Here is a 25476-nt window from a genome sequence, read left to right on the forward strand (position 1 = left end):
ACAAACAAATCAGGTTGGTTTACTGCAATGGTAGTTTGAAATGCAGTGGCATTAATAAAAATATTGTTTCAACAAGAACACAAAAAGCTCAATAAGAGCATTTTCCACACCTTTAACTGTATACACAGGTTTAAATATGTAATTTTTAAGATATAAAATATTCTTTGCCAGCCCATTACAGCTTCACATAGTGCCCAGCTCACTCTCTTCCTGCCAGCAGCAACAGAATTTCTGTTATCCATCAATGAACATTTAAAGGAAATGTATCCTACACCTAACACCAAAGATTGCTGTGGCCATTTATGATCTGATAAGCAAAACATAATTTATCATGTAATGTTGAGCATTTAGCAGTTTGCAATAAAATAAATCCTCCAGCTAATAATTAAGGTTGCTGTGGCTGTTTATGATCCAATCAGCAACACTTGCTTCATTTGTACATTAGGCTTATTAATGCTGGAAAATTTTCTCTTCTGATTTACAAAAAATGAATTTGTAGAAATGCTTCAGCTGATGCCAAATAGCCTTTATTACATGGAAACTTGCAGAAAATATAAAAATATTATAAGGTCAACATCATACAACAGATAAAAATTGAGTTTAATGTGCATATAACAATATAGAACATGATGTAACCTTAAAAATAGTGAGCCTGCATGAGATTACAGCCACCTGTAATATAGTTTCAGTTCAGAGTTGACTGAATAAAATATTTATCGATTTAAACACATTTACGAATGATGGTAGAACCAATCATGTTAAAATACAACATAAATTGAACTTGAGTTGCATTAGATACAGCTGGGAAGATGTGATACATTACATAAATTAAAATGAAAATGACAGCACTTTTCACAATCAGACTCGAAGTAGTTTACAAAAAACCCTGGTCCAAACCTTAATGAACAAGCTAAGCAAAACATTGGCAAGGAAAACTACTCCCTCAGAGCAAGAGGAAGAAACCTTAAGAGACTCATCCTACACTGGTCAAAACTAGAAAAATTAATAAGAATAACGAATAATTAGCCTTGGCCTAATAATTAGAGGACTGGGCTTGGTACCAGAAGGTTGCCGGTTCAATTCCCAGGATCCGTGGCTGAAGTGCCATGGGCACTGGGGATGGCTGCCCGACACACTGAGTGTGTGTTGACTGGTGCACTGGTGTGTGCGTGTTCACTGCCACAGATGGGTTAAATGCGGAAGACATTATTTTATAGTCAATGCGAAATCTGACCGGGAGCCAGTGCAGTGTGCATAAGACAGGGGTGATGTGTTCATATTTTCTGGTTCTAGTAAGGATTCTGGCTGCTGCATTCTGGACTAACTGCAGTTTGTTTATACACCTACTGGAACAACCAGACAAAAGGGATTACAATAATCCAACCTAGAGGTAACAAAAGCATGGACAAGTATTTCTGCGTCATGTAGTGACATCATAGCTTAGCAAGGCTTCTAAGATGATAGAAGGCTATCCTGGTGGTGATAGCTACATGAGCTTCAAAACAAAAACTGGAATTAATAATCACACCAAGGTCTATAACAGCTGTACATGGTGTAACTGAAATACCATCCAGAGTTACTATGTAATCAGAAAGTTTACTTCTAGCTGCCTGTGGTCCTAATATATTTTATTATATCATTTAGTAAAAGAAAATTGTTCAACATCCAGAGTCTAAACTGGTGTCTCTCATCTGGATGTGCTGACACATAGAACTGTGTATCATCAGCATAACAGTGAAAGCTGATACCATGTTTAAGAATAATATTAACCAGAGGTAGCATATCTATACATACATAGATGGGCCTAAAACAGAACCTTGTGGAACACCAAACTTAACCTTACTGTGCATAGAATATTCACCATTTACATCTACAAACTGATAACGGTCACTCAAATAGGCTGTTCCCTAAACTCCAACAATATTTTCTAGCCTATAAAGGAGATCAAAGGTGTCAAAAGCTGCACTTAAGTCAAGCAGTACAAGCAGGGAGACACAACCCTGATCAGAGGCCAGTAACAGGTCATTCACAACTTTAACCAGCGCTGTCTCTGTGCTATGATGAGGCCTAAACCCTGACTGACAAATGTTATTTCTATGAAGGTATGAACATAGCTGCTGTGCTACAACCTTTTCTAGGATTTTGGAGATGAAGGGGAGGGTTGATATCGGTCTGTAATTAGACAACTGGCAGGGGTCTAGGTTAGGTTTTTTGCCAGAGGTTTGATAACTGCTTTAAATGATTTAGGGACATAGCCAGTACTAAGAGATTAATTTATCTTTTTTAAAAGAGTTGTATCTGTTTTAGGAAAGTTGTGGGTACGGGATCTAGTATACATGTTGTTGATCAAGAAATTAGTGAAATTAACTTGGTCTCACGGAGAGGGTTAAAAGACTCTAAACGCTGATCTGATGTAACTATACTGACATCTACTTGGTTTGTCATCAGATTGCTCAGGTTTAGATTAATAGTATTAATTTTGTGCCATATGTTTTCAACTTCATCACTGAAAAAATTCATAAAGTTGTCGCTGCTAAATACTGATGGTGTGGATGCTTCTGTAGTGGTGGTCTTCCTAGTTAGTTTTGCTACAGTATTAAATGTAGGATTAGTTTTGTTTTCTTCTAGCGAGGAGAAATATTTTGCTCTAGCAGCACTAAGAGCTTTTCTATAATTTAGGAGACTCTCCTTCCATGCGGTTTGGAACACAACCTGGTTAGATTGACTCTGTTCTAAGACAGTCATTCTGCTGTTCACTCAAGGGGAGGCTGCTACAGGAAGCCAGGGAAGGGTACACAGCAGGGAAGTGATGTCTTTGAACTTTTGAAGGTTGAAGACAACTTAAGCTGCTGCTCCATAAGATGATGTCCGTTGTACATGCTGAGATTCGAGCCAAAACCTGTGTCAAAAGGAAGAAAAGAAAGAATAAGTTGAGTGTTGTTAAGCAAAACAATGGTAGACAAAGCCAAGTGAAGAAAACATCACCAAATTAGGTTATGACGAACACTGCCATATTGTTATTGCTGTACTGTCCTGCTGCAGTGGCATCAGATCTGTTTTTTTTTTTTTACAAAATATATACACAACAAATGAGTGTTTCAGCTAAAATAGCTCAATAGATCAAGTTACAGAAGACAGTATATTTGCTGTACACGTTACATAATAACCAAACATTAAGTGGTTTAGTTCCTTAAACATCACATGTACTGCATGCAGCACCTCAGATTGATCTTTCAGGCAGTCCTTTACGCCAAACTTGTTTTTAGTAGGGTTGAACTAATAGAAAAACTAAAATTAGGGCAATAATCTTTGAAAAGCAATACAGCAGTGTATTCTGATAGTCAGTCAGACATTTTCTCATCTGCTTAGTCCGTCAGAGTGGTGGTTTGTCCGGAGCCCACCCGGAATCACTCAGCACAAAGCAGGAATACATATACCACATACCACACACACACACACACCGAGGGGCAATTACGTGTATCCAATAAGCCTACCCTTTGTGTTTTTCAGGAGCAGGGAGGGAACCAGAGCACCTGGCAAAAACCCACACAGACACAGGGAGAAGCTCCAAACTCCTCACAGACAGATGCTGAAGCGAGACTCGCCTGTATAGTTTTTCAATTCTAGCAATATCTTTAAGTCATATATTTGACACATAAAACATTAAGTCTGGTAATACCTATAAACTGTGATTGCCTGTCATTATTTTCACATTTGTTTAATTCTGTTTTGTGAAAATAATAAATATTAAAATATAAAATATCACTCCAACGGGTCACATTTTTTACCCCAGTGGTGGAGCATGGAGTGATGCACATTCAAAGGGTAAAATATTTAAAGCATACTAAATTAGTCAATTTAGGGAACATTAACAAATAAGGCTAGTATACTGAATAAAGTATGCAACACATTAACCACAAACAGCCTATTTATTATGCTGTAGGCATTGTGATTCTCTTGACTATCACCTTATGTTGCAACTCATCTGATTTTAAATTAATAACAAAGGAAAAAGAAAAAGTTAGTGAGACTGAAAATACAAGGCGAGTTAAACGTCTTAAACAATTTATCATAATAGGCTTTATGGGAAGCTCATGCTCAGTACAAAAATATTGTACTACCGTATAAAAGTAAAATGTAAAAAATAAAAAAGTTACTCTTTTACTATATTAAATGTAAGTTATACTTAAGCAATCTTGATGGTGTATATTAATAACCTACTGTAGGAGCACTGGGTGCTGCATGGTGAAGGAGCAGTGATGCCACAGTGATGCTACAGACTGCCAAGTGGACCATGGCTAGATTAAAATTCAACATTTGCTGTGGCTGCAATTTCATTCAAGGTCAACACCCATTCCATTTCAAGTTATGTCAATCCATTTACCTTCAGTTTTAGAAAACCAAAAACCTCTGTGAACACACCAGGCCCAGTTCTAACACCCTGCATCCATCTTTGCAGGGCTCTTATTCTTGGTAGAGGAACCCTGCACTACCTGCAGGGTCTTGTAACCTGTCGGACCAGCAGCAAAGTGATTGATCTATTTCGTCCCTTTTGTGTTTAGTCTGACTAATGCCTCAATTTGGTCATTTTGAAAAAGTGGTCTTTAAATGAATTGTCCCCAATTCACTTTGTTTGAGAGCAGCATTATCGTTCTTTATTATTTTAGTGCTGCTTTTGCTTTTTTTCTTGTCTATATTTTTTTAACAGATCCCAATGACCTTTCCCTATTCCTTACTTTAAATAAATCAAACTTTAAGCTTCCCAGTGCTGTGGTTTTTGTTTGTAAAAAGTGCAAATGCAGTGTTTGAATAGGATTACCTCATTTTTGTTGGTGTAATCTCTGGTAATGTTAAGATGTGTGTCAGTCACTCTGAGCGACAGGAGCATCTCCAGGCAGCACAACAAACCATGGTGGAGACTATATGCAGGACAACGCAGAGGAAAGAGCACAGACAAACTGTTTAAGTTCATGAGACATTCATTTAATGAATTTATGATGAATGGTAAATAAGTGCATAGTAAAAACAAGGACAAGGCACATGTGTGTGTGTGCACAGATATATAAATGTGTTTTAATGCGTCATGTCCTGTCTAGACATGATGCGTTTGAATGTTTCCCTTTTAATAGCAGATTTCTGCACCTGCAAGTCAATTTTGGCTTCTTCTCCTTCTGTTGTATTTAAAAGTCAAAGTTTACACTAGTCAGTAAGTTAAGATTACACAGACCCTCAGTATATCAATAAAAATTAGGATATGACTTCTTTTGACAACCATACCAAGTTTAAGAACATAAAGGTGCACTCACACTAGGCGCTGTTGCCTTGTACAATACCAGAGAATGATTGTACTCCCTTTTCCCCTGTGCACACTGCTATGTTCTGGGCCCGAGCACACTTGTGTCTTCACTATGCAACTGTTTTGTTGGAGAAAGGTATGTTTGCTACGACAGCATATTAGGGCCACTGCTAAATACATGAATAAATACATACATTCATACATGGATAAATGCTCTTTAACCAAGGTAACTCTTTTCTTTAAAAAAATGCATACTGATGTAACTATGTAAACATGTTGATGTGCTATATAAATATTGTTAATCAATGTATTTATTAACTATTGATTACCAAAACTCACTGTTTTGTCTGTGTATAGAGTCCACATGAATCTATTGACCACCAAGCGTACTGAACTGCCTTCGATGCGTCTCACTCAACACATCTATGCTTGCAGGCTTGTCACGTGTCACTTTGTTCCCTAATTTTGGTTCAACTGCAAATACATATGACCAGTATAAAAGCAAACCAGGACCCAATGTATTTGTTTCGTGTTAAATATAGCGTCATCCCCTGTAGCAAGTAAAAGTTTCTCCTCCTGATCAAATGCAATGAAGCATACCTTGGTCTAGCTGCTCTAAATCCTACATATACACCTAATAGGGACAAAAGTATTTGGACACCTACATATTACACCTACAGGAGAATTCATGACATCCCACTGTGAAGGCTTTCTACAAGATTTGAGTGTGTCTGTGGGAATTATTGTCCATTCATCCATAAGAGCATTTGTGAGGTCAGGAAGTGATGGACAAGAAGACATGGCTCACAATCTCCATTCTCCATTTCCCCCCAAAGGTGTTCGATGGGGTTGTGGTCAGAGCTCTGTGTGGACCGATCACGTTCTTCCAGACCAAACTCACCCAACCATGCCTTTATGAACCTTTCTTTGTACACTGGGACACAGTCATGTACAAACAGAAAAGAGCCTTCTCCAAACAGTTCCCACAAAGTTGAAACCAAATAACTGTCCAAAATGACTTGGTGTAATGAAGCATTAAGAATTCTCATTCCCAGGCCTAGACCAAGCCCTGAAAAACCCCATAACATTATCCCTCCTCCACCAAACTGGGTTGACACTGTGCACTCATTCTCCTGGCATTCACTAGGTGTTTGATTTTATATACCTGTGGCAATGGGACTGAACAAACCCCCTAAATTTAGTGATTAAGAAGTGTGTCCCAATACTTTTGTCCATATAGTGTATCAAATCAAGCACTTAGTGAATGCCCATACAGAGCTCTGACCTCAACCCCCTCAAACACTGCTGGGATAAACTAGAATGAAGATTGTGAGCCAGGTCCTCTCATCCAACATCACTGTCTGATCTCACAGATGCTATATGAACTGATCCATTTCCCACAGACACACTCTTGTAGAAAGCCTTCCCAGAAGAATGGGAGCTGTTATAGCTGCAGAGGGGAACAGACTATATATCAATGTCTATGGATTTAGAATGGGGTGTTATAAAAGAATACTTTTGTCCATACAGTGTAGCTGATGATATTTACTAGACTGAACACCCTGAGGAGGGCGGCGGGAAAGTGTGAAAGTGACTGCACGCGCTAGCAGTCTCGCGCAGTTTGAGGGTATAAAAAGCCGTTTTTAACCCTCAGTTCGTTATTTCTGGCTTTAAGGAGTTTACCAGAGCAGAGTTTAGAGGTAAGAAATAAATACAATAAAACACAAGATATGAAAAATGTATATGTTATAATGAAAACAATATAATATACCGGTATATTAATCAGAATAAAATAAATCTTTTTAGATTAACCAGGTTAACTTGAGTTAGCTTTGAGGCTAACACAGATGGATTGTTGTGGTAAATAAAATACCAAACAATATTTTTCATTTTCAGTTTGAGAGGAACAACATTATTAAACGTTTAATATTTTATTAATTCTCGAAATATATAATTCAGAGGAGTCGATTCCTCTACACCGATCGCCAGAGGAGTCGATTCCTCTACGCCGTGCCGTGGTTAACACTGAGTCGACTCAGAGTCGTGATTTATTAGTTGACCATCGAGCACCAACAACACGGAACACTGTAAATTCTCTTAAGCTCTAAGATGTTCAGTAGTAAAACATTAGGCACAGTTTAAACACACACTTTAAACTAAATGTCCAACGTGTCTGACTCCAACAGGCTAAACAGCTGGGCTGCTCACGTTCAGCACAATATCACTGACATATACTGGACAATTACCATTTAAACAAGAACTTAACACATTACCGACATTTCTTAAAGCTTAATTACGTGCCACTACTTTATAAAGTTCAACAACATGAAAGACTCACCTCATCTGATAACAGAGGAGGACAAATCCACGACCATCCCCCGTTCTGCTCCCACACGTGGACTAACTGTTTACAGCTCACTGCAGACAAGAAGCGCCTACTTTCAGAGAAAGATCTGACTGACATCCAGAACCACCAATCACCAAATTACGCCGATCGGACCAGCGAGCTGAGGGCGGGACTAAATTGATGTCCCATATGCAAATTAAATATGTAAATAATATAAAATGTTCGAATATTTTTTACATTTTAATAGATATTGTATTTTGTGATTTAATTAAAAGGGTAAAAAAAAATTTAGATGCAATATTGTTATGTGCAGTGCGCTCTGGCCGGGGATTCGCTTACAACTCTGGGTCAGAAGAAGTGATTGACACTTCTGCAAACCAATAGCAGGGACTTGGAGGAAGACAAAGAGAGGCGATTAGCCAAGATCACTCCCACTTAGTGAGCTTTGGTGAGGGAGAGCGCGTCAATCAGTAACAGATGCGCTGGAGCTTAGAAAATATGCGCGCCTATATCTGAAGAAGCGCTGTGGAATCCCATCTGGGCAAAACCTCTTACAATAAATCTACGTTTACTTGTTCATCACAGATAAAACAAATACAATCTTTATGTTTTGTTAGAGACTATTTAAAATGTTTTGGGAACACATTGCCTACATTCAGAAAATGCTCCAGAATAATTTAATGGATTGGCCCAAGTGAATAAAATAATTATTTCTTTTTCTCACTTTTTAGGGGGGCTACAGGTCTAACCACACCCACGTCTGCCATCAATCCCATTACAACAAACAAAACTTACAAACTGAAGAAGTTTATTGAAATAGTGTTTTAGGGTCAGTTAGTGTCAAAATAAAAGATATCAAGAAAGACATAATATTTTGTGATTAAGCTCTACTTCAAGATTATCAAAATATTTAATACTAAAGTCATATTTATGATGGTGACCAAAAAATGTAAAGTTTAAAATCGTAATGAGATCAAAGTCATAATTATTTTGAGATTAAAGTTGTAATAGTTTGAGAATAAATGTGTAATATTTAGAGCATCATTGGACTACCAGAATCCAAATTCTAACCGTAAAAACACATGACCATCTTTAGGGCTGCATTGGGGTTTTCTGATAATATTACTAACACTTTCCTCGGTCAGGTTTGTGATTAAACATCAGTAAATGATGTGTAATTTATTTTGGAATCCAGTTCTTTTGCGGATTCAATACCTGAGCCTTTTAGTAGAATGTTTCCGTGTGCCTCACACACTACCATAAAATGCTGTTGGGTAGTCCACAGTGATTTCACATTCTCAAAATGTTAAGTTTAATCTTAAAATAATTATTTTAATCTTGAAATATTATGACTCTGTTCTTGAAATACTTGAGTTATAACTTAAATAGTGAAGTTCTACAATTATGTTCTACAGTAACGGAGCATGACATAAGTAATACTATAGTTTTTGTTATAATTAATATATTTCTCTTAAAACAGATTTCCAATTCTGTGATTATCCTGTGAAGTTTTTCATCTGCATCCAGTAAGTAACCATTGTCAAGATGGAACAGAAGACTGTTTAAAACATTTATTTTATGTTTCATGTTTGGTCTTTTTAAATTCTCAGTATGGCTTTCACAACACCCTCATATTGGACAATAAGAAGAAAATCCAAAGCCAGAGTTAATGAACAATTAATTTCTGTCTACGTAAATGAACTGGGCTGTGGGAGTCCATATCAAAGGCAGGAACAAAATACTGAGGAAATTGAAGACTGTTTGTCCAATGAGGACAACAAGGGATTTTTTGATGCCTTTGAACTCACAGAAACAGAATCAGACACAGACTCAGATTCAGAAGTCCAAGCCTCTCTGCATAGTAGACTGGCATCATGGGCTGTTGAGCAAAATGTTACACATTCTGCTTTAAACAGTCTCCTAAAGATCCTGGCAGATTACCACCCAAAACTCCCTCATGATGCAAGAACATTGCTTGGAACTGTTCGTTCTACAAAAATGACCTGCAAAGATATTGCTGGGAGACAGTATTACCATTTTGGTGTGCTTGAAGCTATTACACATCTCTTAGAAGAACACAAGCATGTCATAAAAGAAACACACCTTCTGAACCTCCAGGTCAATATTGATGGTTTACCTTTATTCAAGAGTTCCACCACACAGTTTTGGCCAATTCTAGGAATTATTGAAAATCTTCCAAAACATGACCCAGTCATAATAGGTTTGTTTTGTGGCAACCAAAAACCAGGATCCCTGGATGCCTTCTTAGAAGATTTTGTGTCAGACATTTCTAATCTGGAAAAAGGATTTAATTACAAAGGAGATTTCCTGTACTTAAGGCTGTGCACAGTAGTTTGTGATGCTCCGGCATGTGCCTTTGTGAAAAACATAAAAGGTCACTCTGGCTATAGTGGCTGTGGGAAATGTACCCAAGAGGGGAAGTATATTGAGAATCGAGTTGTTTTTCCTGAAATTGATGCTTTACTGAGAACAGATGAGTCATTCAGGGCTCAAATAGATGAAGAACATCATCATGGTCCCACACCACTGCAAAGAACATCACTGAAAATGGTAACAGGCTTTCCATTAGACTATATGCACCTTGTGTGCCTTGGTGTTATGCGCAGGCTCCTTTTGTTGTGGCTACGGGGTCCTTTGTCCTGCAGACTGCCTGCCTCTACTGTTGACAACCTTTCAAGCAGACTTCAGCAAATCCGTAAAAATGTTCCCTTGGAATTCTCGCGACAACCAAGGTCTGTAAGAGAGTTAGACAGGTGGAAAGCTACTGAGTTCCGGCAGTTTTTGTTGTACAGTGGGCCTGTTCTTTTAAATAGCACACTCATTACAACAGCATACCAAAACTTTCTTCTACTTTTTGTGGGAGTGTTCATTTTATCCAGCAAACAGCTACTCCGAGACCATCTTGAGTATGCTAATGACATTTTGGTTTTATTTGTGAAACACTTTCAAGAGCTCTATGGGGAAAAGTTCATGTCTTACAATGTACACAACCTTGTTCACTTGGCACAAGATGTAAAAATACATGGTGCACTCGATAATTTCAGTGCATTTAAATTTGAATCTTTCCTTCACCAGATTAAAAAGCTAATTAGAAAACCTGGCTTCCCACTCAGTCAGGTCATTAGAAGACTGTCAGAGAGGCACAAAAAACTGAATCGAAATAGGAAAAGAATGGGATTATACAAAGTTCATGCATGTGGTCCACTTCCCAGGTCCATCCAAACAGCCAGTCAGTATCGCGAACTGAGGACACAGAGTTTCTCATTGAGATTAGATGAAGCCAACAGCTTTATTTACATCAACAACAAAGTTGCCAGAGTGAAAAATATTTTCTCCCATGGAAATGAGGTCTACATTGCATACTGCTGTTTTCTCGAACAGGAATCATTCTTCGAATACCCTCTTTCCTCAGCCACACTTGGCATCTACTTAATAGACAAGGTCTCAGGGGCCACTGAATATTGCAAATTTTCAGAAGTTCAACAGAAGGCATTTGTTTTGCCATATAAGATGAAATTTGTATCTTTTCCCCTTCTGCATACCAGTTCATGAGAAATTTGCTACCAGAACCTCCATTTTCATCCCCACTGAGTTTTATTTAATTTTCTTCTTCATAATCAAGTTTATTTTTTTTTATAGTTTTCATGACATATGAGTAGCATGATAGATCCCTGTATGATAGGAATGTACCTACTGGTTGAATTTGTGGATGAGGAACAACAAGCCCGGTGGCAGCAGACTGGTACCATGAGGGCATATCATGGTGGCCTCCATACACAGACAAAGCCAAACTTCTAAAAAGTATCCGAGGCAGTGAGGTCCCAAATGTGAGCAGAGGATGGACACAGCACCAAGCTCGTATCCTTTACAGCTCAGGTAATCTAAAATGTATAAGAATATTGATTAGATAAACATTATCTATATTATGTACATTATACAGTCTCATTCAAAGAGTTCATGACTTATTTTCATGACTATGAAAATTGTAGATTCACACTGAAGGCATCAAAACTATGAATTAACACATGTGGAATTATATACTTAACAAAAAAGTGTGAAACAACTGAAAATATGTTTTATATTCTCGGTTCTTCAAAGTAGCCACCTGTTGCTTTGATTACTGCTTCGCACACTCTTGGCATTCTCTTGATGAGCTTTAAGAGGTAGTCACCTGAAATGGTTTTCACTTCTCAGGTGTCCCCTGTCAGGTTTAATAAGTGGGATTTCTTGCCTTATAAATGGGGTTGGGACCATCAGTTGTGTTGTGCAGAAGTCAGGTGGATACACAGCTGATAGTCCTACTGAATAGACTGTTAGAATTTGTATTATGGCAAGAAAAAAAGCAGCTAAGTAAAGAAAAATGAGTGGCCATCATTACTTTAAGAACTGAAGAACAGTCAGTCCGGAAAATTTTGAAAGTGTCCCCAAGTGCAGTCGCAAAAACCATCAAGCGCTACAAAGAAACTGGCTTACATGAGGACCGCCCCAGGAAAGGAAGACCAAGAGTCACCTCTGCTGCGGAGGATAAGCTCATACGAGTCACCAGCCTCAGAAATCGCAGGTTAACAGCAGCTCAGATTAGAGACCAGGTAAATGCCACACAGAGTTGTAGCAGCAGACACATCTCTAGAACAACGGTTAAGAGGAGACTGTGTGCATCAGGCCTTCATGGTAAAATAGCTGTTAGGAAACCTCTGCTAAGGACAGGCAACAAGCAGAAGAGATTTGTTTGGGCTAAAGAACACAAGGAATGGACATTAGACCAGTGAAAATCTGTGCTTTGGTCTGATCAGTCCAAATTTGAGATCTTTGGTTCCAACCACCGTGTCTTTGTGCGGCGCAGAAAAGGTGGACGGATGTACTCTACTGCAAAGCAGTAATCAAAGCAAAAGGTGGCTACTATAATATAAAACATATTTTCAGTTGTTTCACACTTTTTTGTTAAGTATATAATTCCACATGTGTTAATTCATAGTTTTGATGCCTTCAGTGTGAATCTACCATTTTCATAGTCATGAAAAAAAAGAACAATCTTTGAATGAGAAGGTGTGTCCAAACTTTTATGTACAGTCATGTGAAAAAGTAAGTACACCCTCTTTGAATTCTATGGTTTTGTGTATTCAGACATAATAAAAACCATCTATTTCTTATCAGGTCTTAAAATTATATAAATACAGTCTCAGATAAACAATAATGCATAATAAATTACACTCATTCATTCATTTGTATAAAAACACTAGACCAAAATAGAAAAAGCAGTATGTGAAAAAAGAAGTACACCCCATGAATGAATAGCATGTAGAATCTCATTTATTAGTAATAAGTTGTAGTAATGGTTTTCTGTATGACTTTATCAGTCTCTAACATCGTTCTGGAGGAATTTTACTCCACTCTTCTTTACAACATTACTTCAGTTCACTGAGGTTTGTGTCCATTCATTTGTAAATGATCTCAAATTTAACTCTAGAATACTTTGGTTTCAAGAGGAGTTCATGGTCGACTCAACGGCTGTAATATGTCCAGATCCTGTGACTGTAACACAAACCCCTAATCGTCACCCCTTCACCACCATGATTGACAGTTTGTATGGGGTGTTTGTGCTGATATGCTGTGTTTGTTTTTTGTCAGATGTGCCGTTGTGAATTTTGGCCAAATATCTCAATTTTGGTTTCGTCTGTCCACAGGACATTGTTCCAGAAATCTTGTGGTTTATTTCAGATGCAACTTTGCAAACTTAATCTGTTTTGTCATGTTCATTTTAAAGAGAGAACATTTTCTTTCAGAAACCCTTCCAGCAGGCCAAACTTGTTCAGTCTTTTTGTTTTAGTTGAACAGTCATTAAATTGAACATTTAACATGCTAACCGAAGCCTGTAGAGTCTTAGATGAAGCTCTTGGATGTTTTGCAATTTCTCAGAGCATTGCACAGTCTGATCTCGTGGTGAACTTGCAGGGACGTCTACTACAAGGAAGCTGCCTTGAATGTTTTCCACTTGTAAATGATCTTTCTTACTGTAGAACGATGAACTTCAGATTTGGAAATGGCTTTATAACCCTTCCCAGAATAATCAGCAGGAACAATTCTTTGTCTAAGATCATTGTTGATGTCTTTCCTACTTGGTATTGTGTTTACACACACCTGAATGGTCCAGACCACAATAAGTGCCAAAACTTCTGATTTTATAGACGTGATCACACTTACTAATCATCAGTTAATCAAGATCATTTGATTAGCAGAACCTGACTGATAAATACCCTCTTAATTCCTTTAGAAACAGTAAGGGTGTACTTATTTTTTCACACACTGCTTTTTGTATTTTGATCTAGTTTTTTATATAAATAATGAAATGGTGTAATTTGTTATGTGTTATTGTCTATCTGAGGTTGTATTTATATAATGGTAAGACCTGATGAAGAACAGATGATTTATATTATGTCCTGATACATAAAAACATAAAATTCAAAGAGGGTGTACTTACTTTTTCCCATGACTGTATATTATGCATTTAATTGTCTGCATGCAAAATATATTACAGATTGTTTGGACAAGGTCGTCCAGAAATGGAGAATATCCTGCGAGACCTCGGATTTAAATTCAGACAATGATTTCCCACGAAAACGAAAGTAATTTTATAACATGTCACACAACATTGTGTAGTACTTCATGAGGATTTCTATTTGATTTTTCTTTTACTTTTTAGACCTAAAAAGCCATTTGAATTTATTGAAAAGTCTCAAGCAAAATGGCATCCCAGCCCTCAAAAACAGAATCTCAAAATGAAAAAGAAAACAGTGCATTCCCTACCACCACCACCAATACCACCACCACCACCTGCTGACCATCGAAATCCTGGAACAAACAGAAGTAGTAAGTTTAGTGTATTTTTCTTCCCAAAAAAAACAAAAAACAAAGCAGTCCAAGATGTAACACTCTTTGCAACTTGAGCTGGACTAGATGGGTCTAAATGGCTGAAGGCTGAACAGATACATACATGCGCCTGGCATTTTTGTGACATCACAAAAAAAAAAAAAAAAAAAAAAAGACCCTCAGCCTTATTTTGATAAAATAATAATAAAAATACATTTTGAATCTTGTTTATATACTTATACCACCTTATAGGGCCCCTTAAATTTTAGGAAACACAATAGCTCAGAAGACTTAAATCTTTTCATTCCATTGCCTGAATAAAATATAGTTTGAAAGACTGGGAAAAGCCTGGCAAATCTTTAAAACACAACACTGGCTTTAAAGCTTATGATATTTCACATTTCCACAAGTATTACTGGGCGTTTATTAGAAATCTCATACTGAAGATTGTTAATATTCACTATAATTAGTTAGATACTGTTAAGAATGTGTTTGTTAAACTGTTTGAGGACTAAGCAGTGCAAAGCTAGTCTATAATAATATAACCAATGCCCAGAGAAAAATAAAATCATTTTTTTTCAGTTCCATCATATTTATAGAAGCTTAGTATTTCAAACATCACGCATAAACGCATATTGAAAAAAGCAGGTTTTTAAAATGGACAGTGTACTTACCAAATTATTTTTTAGTGATGTCACAGGATGAGTGCTTACAGACAAATGTTCAGGGATACTCGGATGAAACCTCCTTCCCAGAATCTAGACAAGGTAAAGTTCATTGAAAATGAAGAAATTAAATATATAAAAACATTACAACACTTTCCAAAAAAGTTGGGATGCTGGGCAACATATAAATAATAACAGAATACAATGATGTGCAAATTATTTACATTGTATTTTTAATTGAAAATAGTACCAAGAAAACATATCAAATGTTGAAATTGAGATATTCTCCTACTAATTAATAAAACAAGTTTAACATATTTAAATAAATTCAATTAAGCAATGGAACAAAAATGTTTCATGCTGTGGAAATGACTAGATTTAAGAGAGCTTACAGTATTTTTTTCCTTTTATCCTGTCCAACTAATAAAAGTTCTGAAGTGCAGTTTTAATTTCAGTCCACAATAAAACAAACTTAGAATAACAAATTTAAATTATGAATATAGTACATACCTATTTCTTTTTTTCAGTGATGTCAAAGGCCCAGTCCTATCAGGGAAGAATTCAGGATGCTTGGTTCACTGAACCAACACAGCAGAGTAAAATCACATTTGTCATATATGCTATTCATAGAAACCCCCTGCTTGATAAGTATTTATCAAAACAAATAGAGAAATATACATAACCTTACAAATTCATAAAAAGTTTAATCACCCATGCATAATTATTTGCTTTCAGTGATGTCACAAATCCAATTGCTCAGTCAAGATGGACAGTCCACCATCACAGAACGAAGTAAGGTTTCTCTACAGTCATTAACATTACAATTAACTAAAATGTTTCTTAATAATTTAATAGAAAATTTCACTATAGATCTTCAGCATGTTTAAGAAGACAAACTTAAATCTTACCAAGTGCTTACCTTTCTCCTTAAGTGACAGAAGACAATCAAAGTGTTGGTTTGGAAAGCCACTGTGACATTCAGTCAGCAGGACCAGGTAAGATAACAGCACTGCACAAATTACAGTGACTTTATATTTGTGGTTAACCTCACTTATTATTGTTATACTTAAATACTTATGAGTAGACCAATATACTGTCCTTGGTGTTAATAGCTAACGCACCTAGAGTCCGTCTGCCTACAGGCCGACTAGTGCCGGGTCAATGCACACGTAAGTTTAAGTAAATTCTATTTTATAAAATTCTTAATTGTCTTATTTATTGATCTAATAAAGATGTGTGAATAACCATGATATTATTATGTGATTTCCCAGCAGCAGAGAGGGCCATCTTAGAGATGCTGGGGGAACTGCAGCTCCAGGTCCAGCATCTCACTTCTGTTATTACCCAAAGAGGCCCCTTTTTGGGTAACAGCAGCCTGAAGATGCCACCTGCACCAGCAGATGGACTTCCACTGGAAAGCATTCAGGCCTTGAATGACTTTGAAGTCCATCTTCAAAACAAGATCTTCAAGCAAAAATTGGTAATTTACTGTACCTTACACACACACACACACACACACACACTATATACTGTATATATATATATTGTACATTGCATGTACATTACTTACCGAATATTTTTGTCAACTTCAGGTGTCAAAACTGTCACTGGTTGGGGGGCAAACACTTAAAAAAACAGTGTGGCGGATTTGTGGCAAAGTGTTTGCTCCTCAACTAGCTGTGCAGTTGAACTGGTGTGGCAGAGGAGAGAAAACGGCCATCAAAAACACACACCTGAAAGACACAATTGTCTGTAAGTATAAACATTTTTGTCAACAATTTTTAGTTCTGTATATTGACTTAAGATATCTTGTTTGTGCACCTTCTAGTCCACTAGACCATAATCAGTAGTCATTTTCTAACCACAGGATCATTGCTGGATGGATATTTTTGTGATCTTCCATTGATTAACAGAGTACAGTAGTCTTTATATGGTGTATAGGCTGTAGTCTTTAATCCTAGATGAATGCCTTACCATTCTCATGTGGAATTGTTTAATATGCCAAAAATTCATAGCTCTATCAAAAGATGACAAGCTATTGCAGTCTAATGGCATTAACCCTCCTGTTGTCCTCGGGTCAAAATGACCCGCCACTGTGTTAAAACCCCCCCAAAAATCCACTAAATGCTATTTTTTTACCTTGAAATTTTATGACTTTTCCTAGATTGGCCCCAACAATAGAAAAAGTGAAATGTTGCTTTTATTCACATTTCCATGTAAGCTGTACAAAAAAAGGTACAAAGGTGGTCTTCGGGTCAAAATGACCCGTGAGGCAAATAGAGTTGAAATCAAGGTCACAGAGTTATTTACAACCCACAGAATGTTACAATGTTTTAGTTGTGTCTCAGATCAATCAGTAGCAGAAGTAATCAGGTGGTGTTCTCGCAGACTTCAGAAGACCACCTGTTTATTTCCAGAGGTTATAAAGGTGCTGCAGATAACAGGACCCAGAATTCTGTCTGTACTGAAGCCATGAGTGTGCGTTATAGCGTTGAAGAGGCTGTAGAGCTGATTTTCTCAGATGTCCAGCAAGACAACTCTGATTCAGAAGAGGAAGTGGAGCATGTATCCAAAGAAGAAGATGGGGAGGAATACAACCCAGAGCATGATGAATCATCTTCAGAAGAAGAAGAAAACCCTGAAGCTAAAAGAGAGACTTTCCTTTCAAAAAATGGCAAAATAACATGGTCCTCAGCAGCATATGACCAACACGGCAGGCATGCAGAACAAAACGTTGTGCTTGATGTGACAGAGGGACTGAGGGGTCACAATGTCACATGTGACAATTTCTTCACCTCTTATGAACTCGGACTGCAGCTCCTGAAGAGGAAGATCACCATGGTTGGTGCAGTTCGAAAGAACAAGCCTGAGCTCCCACCTGCACTGCTTGCGTCAAAGGAGAGAAAGGTCTTCTCCTCAAAGTTCGCCTTCACGCCCACCACCACTCCAGTTTCCTACCTCCCAAAGAAAAACAAGAATGTAGTTCTTCTGAGCACACTGCACGCAGATGGTGACATTAGCAATCGTGAGGACAGGAAGTCAATCATCATCCTAGACTACAACCGCAACAAAGGAGGTGTGGACAACCTAGATAAGGTGATTGGAACAGATAGCTGCAGAAGAATGACTGCCCGCTGGCCCCTGGTCATCTTCCACAACATCATTGATGTTTCCTCCTACAATGCCTTTGTGATTTGGAGAGAGATCAACCAGACCTGGATGTCTCGTAAGCAGAACAAGAGGAGGGTGTTCCTGGAGCAGCTAGGAAAGGCACTTGTAACTCCACTCATTGAAAGAAGGAAGCATGTCCCCCACACAGAAGCCTTAGCAGCAGTTGTGAAAGCTATTCAGAGTGCAGGAGCCCCTGATCAACCTGAGGATCCAGCTACCACAGCCACTTCCCCAGCTAGGGCAAGTAAGAGGAAGAGATGTCAGTTCTGCCCTCAAAAGAAGGACTGTAAAACACATACTGTGTGCTGCAGGTGTAAGAAATATTTCTGCAAAGGCTGTGCACTTGCATACTGCCCTCCATGTGCTAATTAGTTGAATGGGTTGTTATATTTCATATTTTTGTATTGTACATTGTCTTAAATTGTTCACTGGAGAAAAAAAAAGAAACTGAGTCAAAACTCCTTTTTGCACATTTTTTTTTCTTTTCTTAAGCTATTGAAATTCAAGTGAATAGGGAAAACTCAGGTATTCACACATTTTGTGGTGAATGCAAACATGCAAGATGAAATTTGGTGTTTAAAATTCAATTAAGCTGCTAATATTGGGGGTTTAGTGAAGACGGGTCATTTTGACGGTCATTTGATTTTCACCTGTGTGAATACGCTGGTGTTTTTGAAGGTTACCCTGATGAGCAAAACTCTTTCCACACTCTGAGCAGTAATATGGTTTCACCTCTATTAATATTAAAAAATTAAAATAAAAAATAAAAACTCGCCAGACAGTCCACAAAAACGACCCTTAGGCTATATTTATACAGTATCCAAATTCCTTAAAATGTAAAAGTCATAAGTTTTAGATGGTCACAGAAAGTATGACAATATTTTGCAAATGCATGTTTCACACAGACACAGAGAGAGAGTGAGAGAGAGGTGTGTCACAATACAAAAAAGAAAACCCAAAAAGTAGAAGCGCAAAACTATAAAACTCCTTTCTCTCTCTCTCGTGTGTTTGTGTGTGTGTTATACCAAGATCAGTATAAGACCAACTCCTATCTCTTTGAATGGGGAGATGTCTATTTCTCCGAAACTACCGATAATTACCGATAGAAATACATGTTTGAAATCACTGGTAAAATCTGCTGAAAATGGCATACCTTACCTTTGCTCTTGGATTAATATAAAAGAAAAAAAAATTATATTCGTCTGGCTATTACGCATGCACATCCCTCATCCATAACGTGAGACAAGACTACGATAGGCCCATATTTCCCTCTTTGACACCTTTACTAATATACTGATTGGTTCTTTCTATTCAGGGGCGGGACTTAGAGAAATAGAGACAGATATGGTGACGGTCCGTGTATGGTCCGTGTATAAAAAAGAAAAAAAAAGGACAGTGATATTTGTTCAACACGTCACTAATGAACACAGTTAATGAATGTGAATGAGGGGTTTGGGGCCGACCCCTGTGTTCTCCTCAGTCATACAGATTCAATGTGTCTATTCTCCTGTCACTTACACCACGTGTTCCTCTTTATATTATAAACACACCTCACATCACTCTGTCTGAGTTTGAGATAATCCACTGATGATCTACTGACTAACTTAGTGCTTCGATTGCTTTAACTTCAGTTAACTTTAATAAAACTTCTAACTTATTAGGAAACTATTAGGAAACTATTAGGAAAAACTATTAGGAAAAACAGACAGTAACACTATGACACTATATATATATATATATATATATATATATATATATATATATATATATATATATATATATATATATATATATATATATATATATATATATAGTTTTATTAGTGTAAAGTTAGAAGTGTACTATTTGACACAGATTGACCTGGTCCACCTGATTGACCTGCTCTCCTCTCTCTGTATCGAGATTCCAGAGAAGAAATAGTACTTCAACCCCTCTCGCCTCAGTGTGTGTGTATGGGGGGTGATTCCTGCCTTTATTAACATGCTCTTTCGGCATGAAGATATGCTCGCGGAACATGCAATTGTGAAGTGAAGACGTGCTCATGTGAACTGAAGATATGCTCGCAGACCATTCACATTCGGTATGAACTGAAGACTGGCTTGGTGAACATGCGCTTGGTAAAGACGCACATTCAGAATGAAGACTCGCATGGTGAACTCGCATGAAGACTAAACTTGTTTTTTTCCCCTAAGGTGTTTATTTCTAACGAGCAGTCTTCTTTCCGCACCCGCATGTTCACCAAGCGAGTCTTCATACCGAATGTGAATGGTCTGCGAGCATATCTTCAGTTCACATGAGCACGTCTTCACTGCACAATTGCATGTTCCGCGAGCATATCTTCATGCCGAAGGAGCATGTTAATATAGTGTGAATACAGAGGCAGGCTCTGGACTGCACTTTAAACTCCAGCACTTCTTCAGTGTTCATCATCACTTTAGTTTTTACTGCATTTATCAGCATGTTATATTTCTTCACAGATTTTTGATACAACACACCTGCTCCTGTATGTCCTTAATTCAAATTATATGTGTGGATTAAATATAATAAACCCTAAAAACACCATATATACCGTAAAATGTGCTGGTGGTAGCATACTGTTACAGAAATTCTTTTGAGTACCAGGAAAAAGCAGCCTGGACAGGACTGGGAAATTCAATGTAGTGATCTTCTCAAGTCTTTACCAGAAATCTTATACAGTAATTTATGTTTGAGCATCTTGATCCAAAGCAACAATCAATAATCTTCTTGGGCGGCTCAGTCAAAGTCCTAATCTGATCTTATCACCCTTATAATTATTAGAACATCCTCAGAATTGCTGTACAGCATAAAATTCATGAACAAAAATGCTCCATCACTTGCAAAGTTACCTGAGATATAAAATGTCTTATTTGCAATGGAGATTGGTTTAATGGAGGAGAGTCGGACTGATCCTGAGAGCTTTTTGTTAATAAAATTTACCTTGTGAGACTCCACAGCATTTATCAGCTCACAAAGTTCCTTCTGTCTGTTCTGGATTTTCTCCTGGAATTTTCTCTGGATCTCCAGCAGCTGCTTCTACGCAGAATAACAATTCAGGATTTACTTGTATTGTGTACGAGCACCACATAAACAACGTCAGTGTAAATGCTAATGAGTTGTTACTTGTTAAGGAGAGCTGTATAATATTTTTACCTGTTTCTCAGTTATTTCTGCTGCAGCTGATATTGTATCATGTCCTTTATGATCATCCATGGTACACATCAGGCAGATACACTGCTGATCAGTACGACAGTAAACCTCCAGCAGTTTATTATGCTGAGAGCAGATCTGCTCCTGGAGTTGCCTGGAGGCTTTAACCAGCTTGTGATTCTTATTAGCAGGAATTCGATAATGAGGCTGAAGGTGAGTTTCACAGAAAGAGGCCAAACACACCAGACAGGATTTTAATGCTTTGGATTTTCTCTCTGTACAGTAATCACAATCCACGTCTTCAGGTCCAGATGGAAGTGGAACTTGGGATTCTCTCTTCTTCAGGTTCTCCACTACGTTTGCCAGAATAATGTTTCTCCTCACAACAGGTCTTGGAGTGAAGGTTTGTCTACACTGTGGACAGCTGTATGTTCCCTTATCATCCTCCTGATCCCAGCAGTTATTAATACACACCATACAGAAACTGTGTCCACAGTGTGTAGTTACTGGATCCTTCAGTGTTTCCAGACAGACTGAACAGCCAAACTCGTCCTCAGTTACTGAATTTTTGGATTCAGCCATTTTTCTACACGCAAACAGAAACAGCAGTAAACACAGCAAGTTATTTACAGCAGCTCAGACTTCCTGGTTTAGTTTGTGAGCATTATGTTCATGTTTACGTTTCTCAATTTTTGTTAATTATTAAAACTTTTTGATTACCTACTGGTCTCATGCTGTTGGACTTTTAATTTGTATTGTGGTTGTAGTAAGTAGTACAGGTGACTAGTTAACTACTACAAACTTCTTATCAAAACTTGCGTTTCTTAATTTTTGTTAATCTTCTATCCTCCTCACTCCTAATGTCCAGTATACTGGACATTTTTATTCTGGGTTTTTTAACTCGACTGGAAGTTTTACTTCGTCACACCCACTTTTACACGCTTTAACACGACTCTGGCTTTCTATTGGTTGGTCAAAGACACTGAGGATTTTTTTTTAGCTTCTTGAAAAAAGACCCGGAAATGGCGGCTGTTGAGAAAGACGCTCGTCGCCTCCGTGACAGAACAAAACGTAAGTTTTTATCTATTAATGTGCGCATATAACCAAAGTGTTTCAGAAATAATGTATTTTTAGAAAGTTCTTGTAATGATTGGTATCGATATAAGCAATGAATATGCATTTACACATACTTAAATTTTGCGCGAATGTTTTATGTCCAGCTATCTGGACATTTGGATTTAACGTATTAAATGTTGTTAAGTTTGTCATGCTAACTATGAATTAGAAGACGTGCATCAGTATTACTTCTTGCATTTTTCGTGCTTTACATATCTTATTCGTGTATGTTAAGGGCTGACAGTAGATGAGGTGCTTAAATTACTTGATGACAGTGACTGCAGTGTTGAGAGTAGTGAGGATGAGTATCAACAAGATAGTGAAAGTGATAGGGATTCAAGTGATTCTGAGGACAGGCCAGAAAAAAAGGAAGAGGTAACTTAAAATAAATGTTAGTTTAATGTTAAAAAGTTCAAATCACACCTCTGCCATACTATATTTAACCAAATACTGTTTAATTGTTATTGTAAATATTGCTTTTTACTGATTTTTATGAAATATTTTACAGGAAGCTGAACAATCTGTGAGGTCAAGGCTCTATTTCAAGCATGCATCATTCCAGCCTTTTGATGTTCCAGCATATGTAGAATCCCAGTACACACCTGATGAAAGCAGACAACACTGGACACCTCAGAGCTACTTTCAGCAATACTTTGATGATGACTTTTGGGGTCTGGTTAGTGACCAAACAAACATACGAGCCTTGCAAAATGGAGCACAGCTCAAAACATCCCAGTCTGAAATCAGACAACTGGTTGGTTCACACATTGTGATGGGATGCTTGCGTTTACCGCGCATAAGATTGTGTTACAAACCAGCAATAAAAATTCCAGCTGTTACTCAGATTCCAAGGGACAGGGTTTACAAACTGAGAAATAATCTGCATTTTGTCAACAATTTGGATGTCAGTGCTGATGAGCAAAAAAGCAACAAATTGTGGAAAGTTGCACCAATTGTAAAGAAATTTCGAGAAACAAGTTGCTATTGATGAGCAAATGATTCCCTTTTCTGGGGCTACAGCTCTTCGCCAGTATGTCCCAGGCAAGCCAAACCCAGTTGGTTTGAAAAATTTCATCCTTGCTTCACCCAGAGGATGTGTCCTTGATTTTTTTATCTATCAAGGTGCAGCAACATGGCCTGATGGTTGCCCTGATAAAGTCCTTGGGATAGGTGGCTCAGTTGTCATGAAACTTGCTGAAACTCTACCTGTAGGTACGGAGTTGTACTTTGATCGGTACTTTACAAGTATCCCATTACTTGACAGATTAAGAGAGAAAGGGCTGCTAGCAACAGGGACCATCATGACAAACAGATTACCAGTACGCCAGCACCTACCTACTGACAGTACACTGAAAAAAAAAGGACGGGGTTCTTACTGTGAACTGGTAAGGAGCAATGAAACACTGTCAGTTGTAAAATGGATGGACAACAGGTCTGTTGTAATAGCATCCACAGTCCATGGATCACAGCCAAACATGACAATTAGGCGCTACTCAAAAAAAGAAAAGTCATACATTGATGTCAACAGGCCACATGTTGTTAGTGCATATAACCAAAATATGGGCGGAGTAGATCTCTGCGATCGAATGATTTCCTACTACAGGATTAACGTTCGAACCAAGAAGTGGCCAGTTCGGGTTTTTTTTCATTTTGTGGATCTGGCCCTTGTGAATGCATGGATTGAGTATGTCAAGGATTGTAAATACTTTGGTATTGCCAAAAAAGATACCTTAGATTTGTTAAATTTCCGTCTTTATGTTGGGGAATGTTTGGTTTTTGGTAGGGGTCAAAAGAGGAGGAACAGTGATGAGGTTGCAGCTCCTCTTCTGCCATCTCCTTCCATGCACAATAAACATCAGCCTGTGCCCAACCAGGATGTTAGATGCAGTGGGGCAGAGCACTTGCCAGTGGTGGGTAGTGATAGCACCAGCTTTCAGAGGTGCAGAAACCCTGGCTGCTCCAAAAAATCACGCATGAAATGTCTAAAATGTAATGTATTTCTTTGCATTCAAGTTAAACGAAACTGCTTTTATGAGTTCCACACAAGGTCCCGTTAAATGTTAATGTACACTATATTGCCAAAAGTATTCGCTCGCCTGTCTTCACAACCACCTGAGTTAATCCTAAAAAACTTAACATATAGAAAAACTTTGTAGTTCTACAATTACTGACTGTAGTCCATCTGTTTCTTTACATACTTTTTAACCCTGTTCTTCAATAGAGCAGGTATTATTTAGGTGTTGGATCATTCTCAGCACTGCAGTGACACTGACGTGGTGGTGTGTTAGTGTGTGTTGTGCTGGTATGAGTGGATCAGACACAGCAGCGCTGCTGGAGTTTTTAAACACCTCACTGTCACTGCTAGACTGAGAATCATCCACCAACCAAAAAAAATCCAGCCAACAGCATTCTCTGACCACTGAAGGACTAGAAGATGACCGACTCAAACAGCAGCAATAGATGAGCGATCGTCTCTGACTTTACATTTACAAGGTGGACCAACTAGGTAGGAGTGTCTAATAGAGTGGACAGTGAGTGGACACGGTATTTAAAAACTCCAGCAGCGCTGCTGTGTCCGATCCACTCATACCAGCACAACACACACTAACACACCACCACCATGTCAGTGTCACTGCAGTGCTGAGAATGATCCACCACCTAAATAATACCTGCTCTGTGGTGGTCCTGTGGGGGTCCTGACCATTGAAGAACAGGGTGAAAGCAGGTTAAAAAAGCATGTAGAGAAACAGATGGACTACAGTCAGTAATTGTAGAACTACAAAGTGCTTCTATATGGTCAGTTTTTCAGGATGAACTCAAGTTCA

At 38.0% G+C, this 25476-nt stretch overlaps 1 protein-coding gene and 1 long non-coding RNA gene across 6 annotated transcripts; one reads left to right on the forward strand and one right to left on the reverse strand.

Annotated features, from left to right (window-relative positions):
- Positions 1 to 505: 505 nt before the first annotated feature.
- LOC134326081 (uncharacterized) lies at positions 506 to 16329 on the reverse strand. 2 transcript variants are annotated; one of them, XR_010014483.1, is made up of 8 exons: positions 16116 to 16329; positions 15707 to 15774; positions 15206 to 15289; positions 14469 to 14513; positions 11359 to 11545; positions 7635 to 7714; positions 4820 to 4919; positions 506 to 2899 (listed from the first exon to the last, which is right to left on the reverse strand). It is a non-coding gene; the product is annotated as an uncharacterized LOC134326081 (long non-coding RNA). The 2 variants fall into 2 exon arrangements; XR_010014482.1 differs by lacking the exon at positions 16116 to 16329 and having other exon boundaries at positions 15707 to 15990.
- On the forward strand, positions 11455 to 18796 carry LOC134326079 (uncharacterized). 4 transcript variants are annotated; one of them, XM_063008284.1, is made up of 10 exons: positions 11470 to 11540; positions 14365 to 14531; positions 15221 to 15298; positions 15724 to 15792; positions 15932 to 15988; positions 16129 to 16191; positions 16309 to 16365; positions 16468 to 16676; positions 16789 to 16948; positions 17718 to 18796. In XM_063008284.1, exons 1-10 carry the CDS (start codon positions 11503 to 11505, stop codon positions 18737 to 18739), a joined length of 1920 nt encoding a protein of 639 aa, XP_062864354.1. In that variant the 5' UTR covers positions 11470 to 11502; the 3' UTR covers positions 18740 to 18796. The 4 variants fall into 4 exon arrangements, with proteins under 4 accessions (XP_062864357.1, XP_062864354.1, XP_062864355.1 ...); XM_063008285.1 differs by having other exon boundaries at positions 16471 to 16676; XM_063008287.1 differs by lacking the exons at positions 14365 to 14531; positions 15221 to 15298 and adding an exon at positions 14200 to 14287 and having other exon boundaries at positions 11455 to 11540.
- Positions 18797 to 25476: the final 6680 nt, after the last annotated feature.

Source organism: Trichomycterus rosablanca, chromosome 14 (assembly GCF_030014385.1).
Source record: "Trichomycterus rosablanca isolate fTriRos1 chromosome 14, fTriRos1.hap1, whole genome shotgun sequence".
In the NCBI taxonomy this organism is placed as follows: Eukaryota; Metazoa; Chordata; class Actinopteri; order Siluriformes; family Trichomycteridae; genus Trichomycterus; species Trichomycterus rosablanca.